At 33.6% G+C, this 15,494-nt stretch overlaps 2 protein-coding genes across 3 annotated transcripts; one reads left to right on the top strand and one right to left on the bottom strand.

Moving 5' to 3' along the window:
- LOC123209321 (ERAD-associated E3 ubiquitin-protein ligase HRD1B-like) lies at positions 1 to 5,778 on the top strand. Of its 2 annotated transcripts, none has more exons than XM_044627300.1 (8): positions 1 to 51; positions 420 to 965; positions 1,881 to 2,057; positions 2,431 to 2,580; positions 2,657 to 2,862; positions 4,197 to 4,335; positions 4,803 to 5,040; positions 5,375 to 5,778. In XM_044627300.1, the coding sequence occupies exons 2-8, from the start codon at positions 436 to 438 to the stop codon at positions 5,537 to 5,539; spliced, it is 1,605 nt and encodes a 534-aa protein (XP_044483235.1). In that variant the 5' UTR covers positions 1 to 51; positions 420 to 435; the 3' UTR covers positions 5,540 to 5,778. The 2 variants fall into 2 exon arrangements, with proteins under 2 accessions (XP_044483235.1, XP_044483236.1); XM_044627301.1 differs by lacking the exon at positions 1 to 51 and adding an exon at positions 115 to 132.
- A 1,457-nt stretch (positions 5,779 to 7,235) lies between these two features.
- On the bottom strand, positions 7,236 to 14,613 carry LOC123208508 (triacylglycerol lipase OBL1-like). Its single transcript, XM_044626044.1, has 5 exons — positions 14,548 to 14,613; positions 14,401 to 14,434; positions 13,723 to 14,333; positions 13,423 to 13,626; positions 7,236 to 7,436 (listed from the first exon to the last, which is right to left on the bottom strand). Exons 1-5 carry the CDS (start codon positions 14,611 to 14,613, stop codon positions 7,236 to 7,238), a joined length of 1,116 nt encoding a protein of 371 aa, XP_044481979.1.
- Between the last annotated feature and the right edge of the window lie 881 nt (positions 14,614 to 15,494).

Genomic DNA, 15,494 nt, shown 5'->3' with positions numbered 1-15,494 from the left:
AAAAATTTCCCCAATTTTCATCATCTGTAAAGCATAGATTCTCAACGCCTGGTGAGTAACTCTTAATTCCTTCATCAATCTCAGGGTTTTCTACGCTCTCGATTTCAATTTCTTCAACTTAGGGTTTCTCTGGTAGTAAACTTTGAAATTTTTGTGTAATTTTTTTTTTTTGGCTAATTACTCGCTAAGATGCTATTAGAAACGATTATGAATGTGGTTATAATGGGAATTCGTGTTCAATCTAGACCGTAATTCTTTGGTTATACATTACTAAATTTTAACCCTCAACGTTTTCGGTAACCAAACAGAAGCTTAGCTAATTCTAGATCGGTGTTTAATTGAATTGGTTTAATTTTAATTTGTTTGGGTTAACTTATTGTTGAAATTGTGTTTGTTGATTGAATGATATTGTGTGACAGGTGGTGTTTCGGAACGATGAGGCTGCCGACGTATGCGGGGTTTAGTTTAACTCTTACTATAGCGGTTATTTACCATGCTTTTAGTAGTAGAAACCAATTTTATCCTGCTATGGTTTATTTATCAACTTCCAAGATCAATTTGGCGCTTCTTCTGAATATGGGTTTTGTGGTAATGTGCATTTTGTGGCAAATGATCAAACGGTTATTCCTTGGCAAGCTCCGGGAAGTGGAGGTTGAGAGGTTGAATGAGCAGTCTAGGAGGGAGATCATGGAGATTCTGTTTGCAATTACTATATTTCGGCAGGACTTTTCAGTTTCATTCCTTGCTATGGTTACTACATTGTTGTTGATCAAAGCTTTGCATTGGTTGGCTCAGAAGAGGGTGGAGTACATTGAAACGACCCCAACTGTCCCGATGTTGTCTCATGTTCGGATTGTTTCATTTATGGGTTTCCTCCTTCTTCTGGATTCTCTTTTTTTGTATAGTTCTGTTAAGTTTTTGATACAAACACAAAAGGCTTCTGTTTCTCTCTTCTTTTCGTTTGAGTAAGTTATTTATGCTAATTCGTTTCTTCTTTGTTCTTTTCATTGTTACTTTTAGTTGCTAATACTAATTTGTTGTGGATTTTTGAAGTAATTATAATAATATTATTATAATTCTTTTTGGTGGACATATAATTGTATGCATGATTACAATGGTATTGATTGGTATAGGTTCATAGTTGTGACATTTAGTGAGCATACCCTGTTATGTATACACTTGGGTGCTTGATTTTACAAAGGAGAGCAATAAGTATTAGATGATACTTTGAAAGCTTTATTTGGGGGTTAATGTTATCGTGATTGTTGATTCCAGAGTAGACGTTGGAGGAGGTTGACCAATTTTAATTATAAAATGACCATAACATGAATTGACAAGTTTGATTTATTTGAAACATAATTTAGTTTCAGAGGTTTATATTATAGAGGATATATTAACTCCCTTAAACCTGTCTTCTATTGTTTATTGAAGGCTTGGTGATTCAATTGATAAAAGTTATAATTTTCCTCTTAGAGCCACTTGGTTCTGTTCTATGGTGGTCTGGTTGATGCTCTAGATAATTGTCTTCCTTCTCATAATGTTTGTCTTCTTTGAAGACCTCTGTATATTAAGAAACACGTTTTTTTTTTTTTGGTAAGTAATTTTTTCAGGGTTTCAGTGTGGCAGAGGCTATTAAGTGACATGTTATTAATGCTTATTGTGGATTATTTGGGAAAAAGAATTTCTTGTTTTGTTTAGTTGGCAGTTTGGAAATAGTTAGCTAAATTTGGTGTTGATTTGGAAGTAGATGAACTCAATGGATCAAAAACGAAATATTGATGACCCATAAGATGGAAGAAAGGGGATCTATTATTTTAGTTACAGAAGGCATGCATTTTTGGTTGTTTTGCATTGTGCTAATGACTATACTTCTGTCTTAGGTACATGATACTGGCAACAACGACGGTGTCAATATTTGTAAAATATATTTTCTATGTTAGTGACATGCTTATGGAAGGACAATGGGAAAGAAAGGCTGTTTACACCTTCTACCTGGAACTTATTCGTGACTTGCTTCATTTGTCTATGTACCTGTGTTTCTTTCTTGTGATATTTATGTAAGTAATTCTTGTGGCTTGAATCTTTGGATGTTTTTTGTGTATGACATTCATATATTGCATGTGAACTTCATGAATAGATGCATACTCATTGAGATATATACATTTTTCAATTATGATCAAGATTGGGCTTGAATTTACACACGTAACGCTACTGTTGGACTATCTTGTCCACAGGTGCCTGACCTTCAATTATAGACTCTTATGCATGACATCATTATTTAATTGACAAGTTGTGATGTTTGTTTAATATTGCTTTTATATAAACGCTTTTCTGTTATGTTTGTTGCCTCATCTGACTATAGTGCTTATTCGTAAAGTTTATGTTTTTCTTACATTCTTTCTACTGCTCAAATTGGGCTGTTTTCTTCAGGAATTATGGTGTTCCACTGCACTTGATACGAGAGCTTTATGAGACATTCAGGAACTTTAAGATTCGTGTTGCTGATTATGTTCGTTATCGGAAGATTACTTCAAATATGAATGATCGATTTCCAGATGCTACCCCCGAAGAGCTTAATGCGTGAGTTATAATCTTAGTTAGCATTGAGTTTATTAATGTAAATCATCATTCTTAATTGTTTCTGGTGGGCATGCAGAAATGATTCAACCTGCATTATATGCCGTGAGGAGATGACAACGGCCAAGAAATTAGTTTGTGGACATCTCTTTCATGTTCATTGCCTCCGCTCGTGGTTAGAGCGACAACATACCTGTCCTACATGCAGAGCTCTAGTTGTACCACCTGATGGTGGGGCAAATAGAGCTGGAGGACATGGACCAGGACCAGATGCTCATCAGTCAGGTAATCAATCCCATTTTACATGTCATCTGATCCTAATTAGTTTTTCAGTGTGGTAATCAATCACATTATTACATTTTGTTCATCTTGATAGGTTCTAATTTTTGGTATTAAATTTTAAGATGAATTCATTTATCTTTCCTTCATGTTGCTGTGTAGTTATTGCAATAACAAACAACTCTAATGAAAATAATTAGAAGCCGTAGAATTTTCTTGGTTATTTTACTGTTAACTGGTTAATGTTGCTGACATTGACTGCTGAAATAGAAAACAGAAACTTCTGTAGAACACGTTAAAAAGTGTTATGTTTGGGCAAAAATTTAGGATGTGATGTTAAAAGCAATTCTTATATTTGCTTTCTCCTTTCATGTTCGGAAGAATGGAAAGTGCTCTTCGGTTGTTCTGTTGTTATTTCTGAATTGAGGAAATAAATGAAATATATTTTGACCAACTTTGTTCTCCTATTTTGAACTTGGGAAGGCTTTAGAATAGAAAGAGTTTTTTGAGTACCTATGTATTATGCTATTCCTTTCACTACCTCAAGCTTTTCAAGACCAAATTGGATCTTTATTTTTGATCAACTAAAGGATTAGAAATTGAAATGAAATAACAGGATAAAAATAAGTAGTCATGTATTATATAAATAGTTGTTTGTTATTTGGTTTAATCTGGGTGTACAATTCTAACCTTCTTAGGGGATTCCATTCGCAGATTATATGTCCTTATATCTGTTTGTTAAGATTTGATAATGCCCTCTGAAGTTTAGAAGCTTATTGTCCTTACTCCTGTAAGGATTGCAGATATATGAAACAAAATACTTGCTTGGTTGAAAAGTATCTTGATTAGAATAATTTGTTTATAGATTAGTTGATTTCTCCAAGCTGCTAAATTTGACTGCCTTTTGCAGCTAAATAGCGGAAGCAGAAACATATATATATACATATATATACATATATATACATATATACACATATATACACATATATACACACATATATATACATATATACATATATACATATATATATTAATTATATTTTATTATGAATGAGGATTGCTAGACCTAAATTTGTGAGCTGTTCAAGAGCTGTGCTATATAGTTGATGTCAAGTGCTGTACTAATGTGTCATATTGTTGCAATGGAACAGTTTTCTTTACTGCAGTGCTTAAGTAATCTTTGGGGATTTGAAAATTTGTGGTTGGTTGTTTCATTTTATTTGTGATGCATATCATTTAAGCCAAGTGGGCAGCATTTGTGTTGCTTTTGATTTAATTTAGTGAAGATAACTACTTGATGATTTAGAACACACTGGCTGATTGTTTCTATCTTGCAACAGGTACAGGCACTTCAACAGCTGCACAGGGTTCAGCTGACAATAACTTGAGCCAGCAGCAGGCCAGGCTTCAGGCCGCTGCCACTGCCGCTTCGATATATGGGAAATCCTTTGTTTATCCATCTCCAAACTCACTAGTGTGGTAGGTGCTTCAGTGATAGTTAATTGAATTTGTATTTGAGAATCCATGTATTGTGTTTGCCCATTTTTATGGCATTATAGAATTATCTTGACATATTGCAAAAATTGTCATGATTGTCTGCACACATGCACCCACCACTCTACAACCTCAATTGTTTGCCCAATTTGTAGTAAATTTGTTTATCTGGTATCCTGTGATTCTAAATCAGAAATATATTAATATTTTGATTTTTTCAAATGTTAGAGCTACCCTATTGGCTTGGTAGTTTTTCTAGATCTTTAAAAGTTTGGGTTCAGCTCCCGTTTCTGACATTATTTTTCCTTTTTAATCATTTTAGTCTAAGTTGCTTTGTGTCACTGGATCTGGGTTTGTGGTGCAGTGTTGATTTGCTAGTCCACTTGCTGGTTACTGCGCTGTGTGAGAATAGTATAATAATAAAGCAAGAAATTATCTTGTCATGTATGCAGGTCTTCTGGATATGTTGTACTACCTCAGTCCTGTAGGCCTTTGGGTGATGCCACCAATGTGGAATCTCCTGCAAAACAAGCTTCCGGTGGACAACAGCACTTTCAGAATCTGGGTGCATCTATGTCCTTCCCCTTTGCTCAATTTCCACAGGGGTTCATCCCTTTTCAGTCACCTGGTGCTAATGTGACATATGGAGAAAGATTGGAAGCACAGAAGTTCATCAAGCACCAGATTGAGGTACCATCCCAGGACTGATTCTATGTATTTTTGCTTCCCTGTTTGAACTGTGTGACTAAATTTTCAGCAAGCAATGGTATGGGCAGTAAATGGTGTTTTGTGTGCTTCCAGTGAGATTTGGAGTGCCTGACATACATGAATGGGCATGAATATCTTTCTATCTTTGGTCATTGTAATTCTCTGATAAATTTCTTTGGGTTGCACTAGGACATTACATTTTAAGTATTTTTTATTTCTTCTACATTGTATATAAACTTGTAATCTCCATAAAGACTTGATTTTTCTCTGCTATATATTTAGTTTCCCTTGCTTATTTTGCTTAATTTTCCAACAGGTCTTGGAAGACCAGCTTCAACAACTACAAAAGTCAAAACCTGAGGTAAGTTCTGAGAAGGATTCTTCTGAATTATCGGATGGCAGAGGAAAGACTGTTGCTTCTTCTTCATTCTCGGTTTCTGACTCCGGCCATCATAGTGAAAAAGAAGAGACAGCTTCATAGTTTATTGGCAGAATTGCAGTTGCATTACAGGGAGAGTTGAAGAGCTTATATGTAAAGCAAACATATCAGGGAACAAGAACAAATATTAGGGGTTTCTTCCATGAAAAATTAAATTATACGGGCAAAGTTGTATTGGGTCAGAATTTTTTTTTTTCGTATACTGAACAGAGCCTGGAGCAATTTCCAATATGTAAAATTGTCATTCGTCATTAATGTAGGATGTGGATTCGTTAGTGCTAGCAATCGCATGCACCTTTCGCTTCTATCCATTGTTTTATGAAGGGAGAAGCCATTGATCTGGAAATAATTAGTGTCTCCACTTGAAGGATTGTTACTCAATAAAACTTTGGGAAGCCTTCGAAATTACAAATAAGGGCTTGTGTTGGAGTTGTTAGGGGCAGCTTTAGGGCTGGATGTGAGTTGAGTTGGTGTTTGACTCGAACAAGTTGAGCTAGAGTTGGAATAGCCTTAGTGTCAATTTGATTTCAGCTGGTTCAAATTCATTTGTGGGAAATTTGTAGACAAATTCATTTTTTATGATGACCTGTTTTCTTCTTTTGATTTTGTTCGGTAACTTTGTTGTCAGCTTGAGCGAGCTTAAAACAGAACTGGACGTTTGGGATTTGAGTCATCCCTTAGTTGGGTTTAACTAAACTATCTCAAATAAACTCCTACGCAGTTTAAGTGTGTATATAACGAGTGAAGAGGAGGCTCAGAGAGATTTTGCTTAGCTCTCAAAGAGCAAGATGACACAGCTAAAAGAGAGAATTATGTGAAGAGAAATCACGGAGTCTTAAATACACTACTTAGCTGTAGTGGTGTTTCGGTTATTTGGGAGTTTACTGCATGCGCTAAATGATTTAAGATAGAAAATCTATTGTTTGGGTACTCGTGCTTGTTGGTACGCTGATGCCAAGTGTTTTGGGTGCGCTGTTGTGGCTAATTTAGGAAATTGATTTTCTTCTGTCTTGTTATCTTGTGATTTCTTGCATATTTAAATGGAACATGTATTTGTTGTAAATATAATTGAATGAATATGAATTGAAAAGAAAGAGAAATACAAATATGTATAAGCTAGAGAAATGGAAGCTCAAAGGCTTAAAAATTGCAAGTCAAGAAGCTAAATGAAGATGTGTGAAATTATATAAAAAATGGAGGGATACGACTACAGTGCAAAGAGCTTCTTATTCCAAAAAGATGGTATATTGCTTATGAGCAACTTCATGAAACATCCTCCTCTGTTTAACATTTCTTCTTGGATTTCCACAAAATATAGAGAATTATATTAAATTTGCTAAGAAAAAATCATTTGGGACGAAAAACCAAAGCAGATGTAACAGCTACAAGTATGTTTTAAGGGTAAAATAGTCTTTTTGCTTGTACTAATGTATTTTGAAAGGGGTAAAAGACTATTTCCCACCCAAGGTATGTGCATTTCCCGAGTTTCCTCTCGTTAATTTTGAAAATCCCATTTAATTACTCGTGCATGGTTAAAACTAACGGTTTCAAGGGTAAAATCGTTATTTTGTTTGTATTATAAAAAATAAACTTAAATTCGATTTAATTTTTGCCCCCTAAACCTTAAAAACTAATAATTTTCCCCAAACCAAGTTTTAAAAAACAACATATTCCCCCCTAGGGCTTTCAATTTTTCAGATTCAATTTTCTAACATCGTTTCTTCCTCTCCAGTGACCTCTAGGCGACGACTCTTCCTCTCTGATGTGATCTCCTTCGGGCGGCTCTTTCAGGAGCAGTAATCGACAAAGATGACTTATGTGATCTCCTTCGGGCGGCCTTCCTAGGAGTGGTGGTTGACGAAGACGACTCGTCTTCGTCGATGGCTGCTCCCAGAAGAGCCGTTGGAAGAAGACTGTGTCGGAAAGGAAGAGTCATCACCTAGAGGTCACTAGAGAGAAAGAAACGACATTAAAAAATTGAATCTGAAAACTGGAAACACTAGAGTGGAAAATGCTGTTTTTTAAAACTTGGATTGGGATGAAATTATTAGTTTTTAGGGTTTAGGAGGGGAAAATAATATAACTAACGGACTTAGTTAATTTTAACAGCCCATGGGTGGGTAAATGAGATTTTCAAAGTTAACGGGGAGAAATTTGGGAAATGCGCATACTTTGGGTGGGAAATAGTCCTTTGGCCTTTTGAAAGTCAAAATGTGAGTTTCAATGACACACGACCATGTGCCTTAAACACACGTTTGTGTTTGTGTAATGCTTTTCTAGCTTATAAAAAAGGTATGTTGCTGCGTTTTAGGGACTATCATCCAAATTCATAGACGCATGAATTAGAGAGAAAGAGTCTAATATCCTGACTTCATGGTGACAGTTTTGATGATTGCTTTCCGATGATATTGGGGAGAGAAAATCTAGGGAGAATAAACCTTGCTTGTGTTGTCGTTTGTTGCGAATTGGGGTAAGTAAGGGTTGACATACTCCTTATATTATGCATGATGTTATATGATTTGAGGAGATATTGCTATGCTATTAAGATTGATTACATGCTCATGATGATCAAATTATGCTAAGTGAATGATAGAATTGTAGAGAAAAGATTGAGTATGTGATCTATGCTTTATTGTATTTTTGTAATGTGTATGACAATGGTAGTTACTCTTGGTAAATGATATATAAAAGTGTTATGCTTTATTTACTGGGACTGCTTGATGAAATTAAGATGAAAGGTGAAAAGATTTTATCATGAAATGCTATCTCGTGAAGTTGATAAATTAAGTATTGTAATTAGATGAAATTATTGTTAAAAAATAAATTAAGCAATTATGTATGATTTTTGCTGAGTTATGTTGATTTTTTAAGTGTTGCTTTGTGCAAAAGTATGAATAATTATTGATTGAATGTGTAGAGATAAACTAGAGATTGAAATTAGGGTTCTTAACTGGCTTTCTTGGTTCGTCACATAGTTGTGTGGTATGGGATACACACTTGTGTATGTAAGTCCAAGAATCTAGGTTAAGTTTTCTTGACGTCTTGGCAATCGCTGGATGCTGTTGACTTGTTAGCGGTTAACTACAACATGTTGACTTCTTATGTATAGCTTTAGCATGACTATGTATGAGGTGAAACAACAATAATACCTTTGAGAAGTAATGTGGTTGGGAAAAGAATAGAAAAGAAAAGTAGAATAAATATCTGAAGGGGCACATGCCTGTGTTAGTCTAGATACACAACCATGTCATTAATGAAATTATTCTTAAAAATCACTTAAGCAATTATGTATGATTATTGTTGAGTTATGTTGATATTTTAAGCGTTGCTTTGTACCAAAGTATGAATAATTATTGACTGAAAGCATAAAGACAAACTAGAGATTGAAATTAGGGTTCTTAACTAGCTTTTTGGGTTTGTCATAAAGCTATGTGGTATGGGACAGACGGCTGTGCATGCGAGTCTAATAATCTAGGTTGAGTTTTGCTAGTGTCCTAATAACTGCTAGACTCTGTTGATTGGTTAGTGGCTAACTATGACATGTAGATTTCTCGTATGTAGCTTTAGCATCACTATGTGTGGGGTGAAATGACCATAATACCCCTAAGAAATAGTATGATTGGGAAGAAAATAGAAAAGGAAAATAACATAAATATCTAAAGGGGCATACACCCATATATCGATAAATAAGAGCACACGAGGAGAAGCCACAGGTAGGTGGTTGTGCGCGAGTAAAACAAATAGACACACCACCCTATGTGTTTAGATGTGCACGCTTGTGTGTTTAGGGTAGAAGAAAGAAAAGAGTAAGGAAATTAGGGTAGAAATTTAAGGGTCATCCCCAGTAACAATACAGAGAGCCCAGGTACACAACAGGACCCTACGTGCCTAAGAGTTTAGGTATAACCTAGCAAGAAAAATATTGTTAGAAGCTAAGTTAAATAAAAGCATAAGATGCATGCATGTTAGGCATTATAAGATTGTTATAAAGGGGCATGTAAGCATATAGTCACTACACTATCCGCAGTTAGACATTAGACCTGTAGTAGGTATATATTCACAATAAATACCAGTTAAGATACAATTGGTGTAGTGAAACAAAAAGATAATTCACATGGCCAAGGTGTTAAATCACTGTATTTGATCCAGATCGATCAGCCTAGTATACAATTTCAATTATAATTCAGGTTGAGATATTTCCGCCAAGTTTAATTAGTAGGGTTACGCCAGATAAGAATTCGGGGAAGTAGTTCCTTCATAACCGAGAGGGACAAAATTCGACCTAAGAGTTATGATATACGACCTAGACAGTCTCTAAAGTATAATATAAGCATAAAGACAATACATAGGACCCACCATCATCTAAAGAAGAGTTTAATGTTGACTCCGAATGATAGAGTTAGTATAGGTCGAGACTAAAGACATTTTACATATTTCAATAAAAGTTATCAGTAGAGTTTTCTACTTACTGAGTTTTCTTATCAATCATCCCCTTACTTTCTTATATCCAGGTACAAGTGATTGTTATGGCTATGGGACAAGTGACAGTCAAAGGGCATAGGATTCTGAGGGCATTTCTATTGTTCAGTTTTGTCAGAGTTTTATGTGACGTTTTCACTTTAGATTGTCTATGTATTTTGACTACACCTATTATGTTTTAAATTTATGTTTTCTTATGGATGTCTTTTGTTACGCTTCCAAGATGGTTTTAATAAAAGACATTTTCAATCATTTTACAAAGTTTAACAAATGAAGTTTTATTCAAATGTTTTAAGTTAATTTAAATGTTTTGAATTAAATGCATGTTCGAAGTAGGCAATTTAGTAACACTTTCTTTAGGAGGGCAATACTTTTCAAGGGGGGTGTTACAACAAAGAAATGTAATTAGTTAGTGTTCCTCAAAGTAGGGTTGGTTATGGTTAAATTGCCTTATTAAAAATCTTACTAAAAAAACCTAATGGGATAAAACATAGTGAAGGGAAAAAGAATATAATACACATTTCATGCAATATGCAACATATTAAAAAAAGATGGTCCTCTAATGAATACTCCCCCTCTTTGTTGTGAGATGATATGAATTGATTTGGTTGTTTGCTAAACCATTGCACATTGCATATTGATATTATACATAAAAAACTTAGCAAATGCAACATGGCAGTTGCTTGGGTGTTTAGCATTGTAGAATCTAATAAAGCCTTGTTAGGTCAACACTCAGATCATATCATAATAGATGCTAAGGGAGAAGAGTTGTTCTTAAGCCAATAATTCTTTCTTAGGAGTAACTAAACAAGAAGTTGTTCTTAAGCTAGTATTATGGGCAATTGTGCCTATTGGATCGTTCAACTAAATTGTGTCAAAGTAATAGGTGTTATAATTTGATTTTCAAACCTAGGAAGACACTGTAATAAGGCCAAAAGACTTATTCCCACCTAAGGTTTAGTCTATTCCTAAGCTCCTATTTGTTAACTTTTAAAAGCTAAAATACCCATCCGTTATCTAACGTCTGTTAAATTTTTTTGTTGGTGTAAAAGGTAAGAATGTCATTTAATAATTTTATTTTAAAACGTAAAAATTTATCCCATTTTCCTACCTTAGTTTTGAAAACTGACAATTTCCCTCTTGACCTCATATTTTCCAGTTTTGAAAAGTGACATTTTTCCTTAACTCTAGGGTTTTATACTTTTCAAGTTTCTATTTTTAGTTGCCTCAAGACTTTTCAAAGCTTTCGTTTCACCCCCACATAGCATCCATTCGCTGCCTTTCTTTTGGCGACTTCTTCCCCTCGTCCTTGGCCACCTCTTTGCTTGAGATTGAACCATCATCAACTTACCATTTGTCTCTAATGATTTCATTTCCTTTTGGCATAATAGTGATGTAATTCTATAGCCTCATCTCTCTGATGATTTCACCCCTAAAAACCTATCTTGTAGTAAACCAAGAAACCCTTGTCTCTTCCTCATTGCAACAATACACTACAAAATTGCATCACTATGTTAGATAGAAGCCAAAAACCCATTTAACAGCAAACCTAAAAACCCTAATCTTTTCCTTACCATAGCAACACATTGCAAAATCACATCACCACGTTAGACAGAACCTAGAAACCTGTCGCACTCTTCCTTGTCTCCATTGTGCAAAAGGGAGCAAAATTGCTGAAATGGATGTTAGGTTGACGACAATTTGATCTTGGATAGAAAGGCGATCGAAGACGGAGGGAGGAGGTTATTGGAAGAAAGGCAGTAGATAGAAATTGTATGGGGTTGAAATAAAAGTTTTGAAAAGTTTGGGGGCTACTGCACAATAGAAACTTAAAAAGTATAAAACCTTAGAGTTGCGAAAAAAAGTCACATTTCAAAATTGAAAAATATGAGACCAAGGGGAAAATTATTAATTTTCAAATATAAGGTAAAAAAAAGTAAAAATTTTTACTTTTTTAATAAAATTATATTAACAAAAAAATTTAACAGAAATTTGATAAAGAATAGATATTTGAGTTTTTGAAACTTAATGGGTGGAACTCTGGGATGGACTAAACCTTGGGTGCAAATAAGTCTTTTGGTCTTATAATAACGACAGTTTCTATTATTTTGTGGTTTCTCAATTTAAATTATAATTGTACTGAAATCTAGTAACCTTAATTTGACACTATATTGGAGTTCGTTTGACCTGACATATGAATTAATTAGAAATCATCTACTATTTTAAGTGTTTTGAATGTTTTAATTTATCTTTAAATTATTCTAATTTATTATTAATAAAGCACATAACATAATATTTTGTTTATCTACAAATAATTTAAAAATTACATATAATACCTTTTAAAATATGTTAAATACTCTTAGAAATCAAATTAAATTCTCAGTACTTAAAAATAAAATTTTTTTTGAATAAAATTAATAATATGTTAAGTAAACACAACTATGTAGAGATATAATTACATGCAATATTCAAGAATATTAGTTGTTGTTGAAACTTATCCTTTAATATTTGTTTATTTTGCCGCTAACAAATTCTATGACACTAACAATTCTCTAAACATTTGGGTTAATTCGAATTAATATAGACTGATTTTGTGTTAACTCAAATATGATCTGATCTAGTTTTAAGTCATATCGATTGATCAAAACTAAATTTTTTGTTAAAAATACTTAACCTTAAGTTGATTTTTTATGCCATATCATATTAGATTAACAAAATCATCGAAATAACAATAATGATGACTTTTTGTGGTAATTTATTAAAGACTTATAACATAATTAGGAATCTCATAATATTGGAATACGCTAACACAAAATATATAATTTCTTTCGTATATAATATTTGCAATCAATATTTATCAATAATTGAAGTTAGCTTATAAGTATAATTTAACATATTTTTCATTGATAAGATATGTGATTATGACTCTTAAAAGTAGATTTGATTTAAACTTACTCAAATTTGATTTGATGTTTAACTTGAAAAAGCCAACCTTCAGTTAGAGTTCAAGTCAAATTAACTTAATCAAGTGAATCTCTGGAGATTTCTTGATATATTATCTTTACAACCAATCTTTTTCCATGAGTCTTTTTCTATTTAGGTGACCCTTATTTTTGTTCAATAACACTTTCCAAATATTCTTTGACGATCTCATAGCCAATTTGAAATGAACTGAACCCATTCCTATTGGAACACGGCTCATAGACATCCCCGGCTCCTCTATATAAATCCATAGCTGGGTTTGGATAAGAAGGCAGTCCATGTGACGAGAAAAATAAAGCTTTCCAGGTAGACTTTTAAGTAATGCTTTTTCAAATTAAAAAAAAATGCAATTAATAGAAAACGGGAGAGAATGAAAAGAATATTATTACGAGTTTTTTAAGCACATTAATTTATGCATTAATGTTTAATCCTTTATTGAGTCCACTAATCAGTTGATTAATTACAATCTGCTGGGGGTGATTCCCAGGGGAGTAGCGTTGACATAATCCAATAGCCCTCAGCACTCCCATCAGCCCCCCTTCTCTATACTCCTTCCCCTTCATGCGCCATAAATTAAAGCTTCTTGCCAGTTGCCAAACTGCATTTATCCTAATGGGTATTGCCGCTAATGGTGAGAAGTAGTTTTTGTTTGGTAATTCTGCAACTACCTGTAAGTTCATCTGAGACTAAGATTAATTCCTTGATCAACCTGCTAATAAAACCGTAATTTTAGATTAATGTACATGTTGGTGATAATAGCTCACCTTTGCTTTATAGAAGCTGTTGAAGTGTAGGCACTGCCCAAAGTGCTTGAACATGAGCTCAGAGTTATCAAAAGGCAATCTAGCAACAACATCATTGCTATAAACAAAGCGAGCGTAATTAATGGCATTCTCTTTTAACTTGTTTGTCATGAACTCTGCAGACTTTTTATCTCCTACCCTGGGCTGGCCAAATGTGTAAACCCCCTCCAGCCTCTCCAATAACTCCGTCTCCTCATGAAATGCCAAAATCGCTGCAAAGAGTATAGCCACTGCATCACCTAAACTATGGCCTGTCAATATGGATTTTGCTCTATTGTTTCTGCTTATAAATTCTCTTAACTCTTCCCTGATGGCATAGTATGCTAAGGCCGCTGGGCGGTTGTCGGTTTGGTTATTAATATCTTGGGGCCAATCTTTGACCCTTAGTAAACCTAGAGCCTTCATGAACCCGGCATGAATGTTGCCGATGCCATCTATCTCATACCAAGAGAGATCAACGTTAGAACTCCATGATTCTGCAGCAAAAGTTTCAGTATCTCTGAAGGACACAACAATGGTATCATTTTTATCATAAAGCATAAAGGCATGTGTTGTGGCTTTTCCTTGAAAATCTGCAGAATTATGTTGAACGATCTTAGTTAGTAATTGAACAAGCATGAAGACAAGGTTCGATCTTACCGTTCCAGTAGGCATGGGATCCTAAAAATTCCATCTGCAGAAAGAAATTAAAACTGTAAGTAGAATGGATGGATAATTTTACTCAGAAAAACACATAAACAAATAAAAATTGAAAATTCGAAGTGGAATATTTATTAATTAATAAACCTTCCAGTGTTGGGTAACCACAGTTTTGATATATGCTTTGTTCTCATATGATACTTTGGATGCCATTATGCATAGTGCTGCATCGTTTCTTTCATCTCCATACCCCAACTCAATTCGCTTGTCCAAATTACCAACAAATGATAAGTACTAGGCTGAATTTTTTGTGGTATTACCACCTTCCCTGCATCACACATTGATACCGTAAGTGTCAATACCTTCTCCTTATAATAAACCAACTAGATTTCTGCAGAGAGATCGAAACATGGATAGATCCACGTCACGATCACGTGCAGGGAAATTTCAGGAGCCGAGACACCTCTTTAGTCTCTACTCTCTCCCAGGGCTAAATGTCTATTCCACTTACATCAGGCCAATTTTCTTTCAACTATCGTCTTTAGAAACAGGAAGAGTAAAAGATAGATTAGGAACATAATTTAATAATATATATAAATAATTTTTATTTTTAATTATATTAATAAAAAAATAATATTATGTATATATATATATATATATTAAATTTTGTAATAAAATTAATATAAATAATATTATGTGTATAAATAATATACATAATTTTATATACAAATAAAAATATGTTATTATATAACTGAATAATTTTAAATTAAAGATAAAATAATACTCAATTATATAATGACATATCATTATTTATATATAAATATGTTATTTATGTATATAATTTTATTAAATTAATATTAGAAAAAGTGTACTCATATCATCTCTTATATTATATGTTTTATCAACAATTTTAGAATAAAATATTATTGTATTTTTTATTGTTAGATAAATCAAATAAAGTAATATCAATTAGAAGATAAATTATCAAATAATCCCTTATTACCCTAAATCAAATGAACATTTAAAAAATTATATACCTTGGGTGTGAAAGTCTATACAAATAATATAAATATATCGACTTAAAAAGACCATTT

This window comes from Mangifera indica, chromosome 2 (assembly GCF_011075055.1).
Source record: "Mangifera indica cultivar Alphonso chromosome 2, CATAS_Mindica_2.1, whole genome shotgun sequence".
Taxonomy (NCBI): domain Eukaryota; kingdom Viridiplantae; phylum Streptophyta; class Magnoliopsida; order Sapindales; family Anacardiaceae; genus Mangifera; species Mangifera indica.
This window is presented reverse-complemented; position numbering and strand designations above follow the sequence as displayed.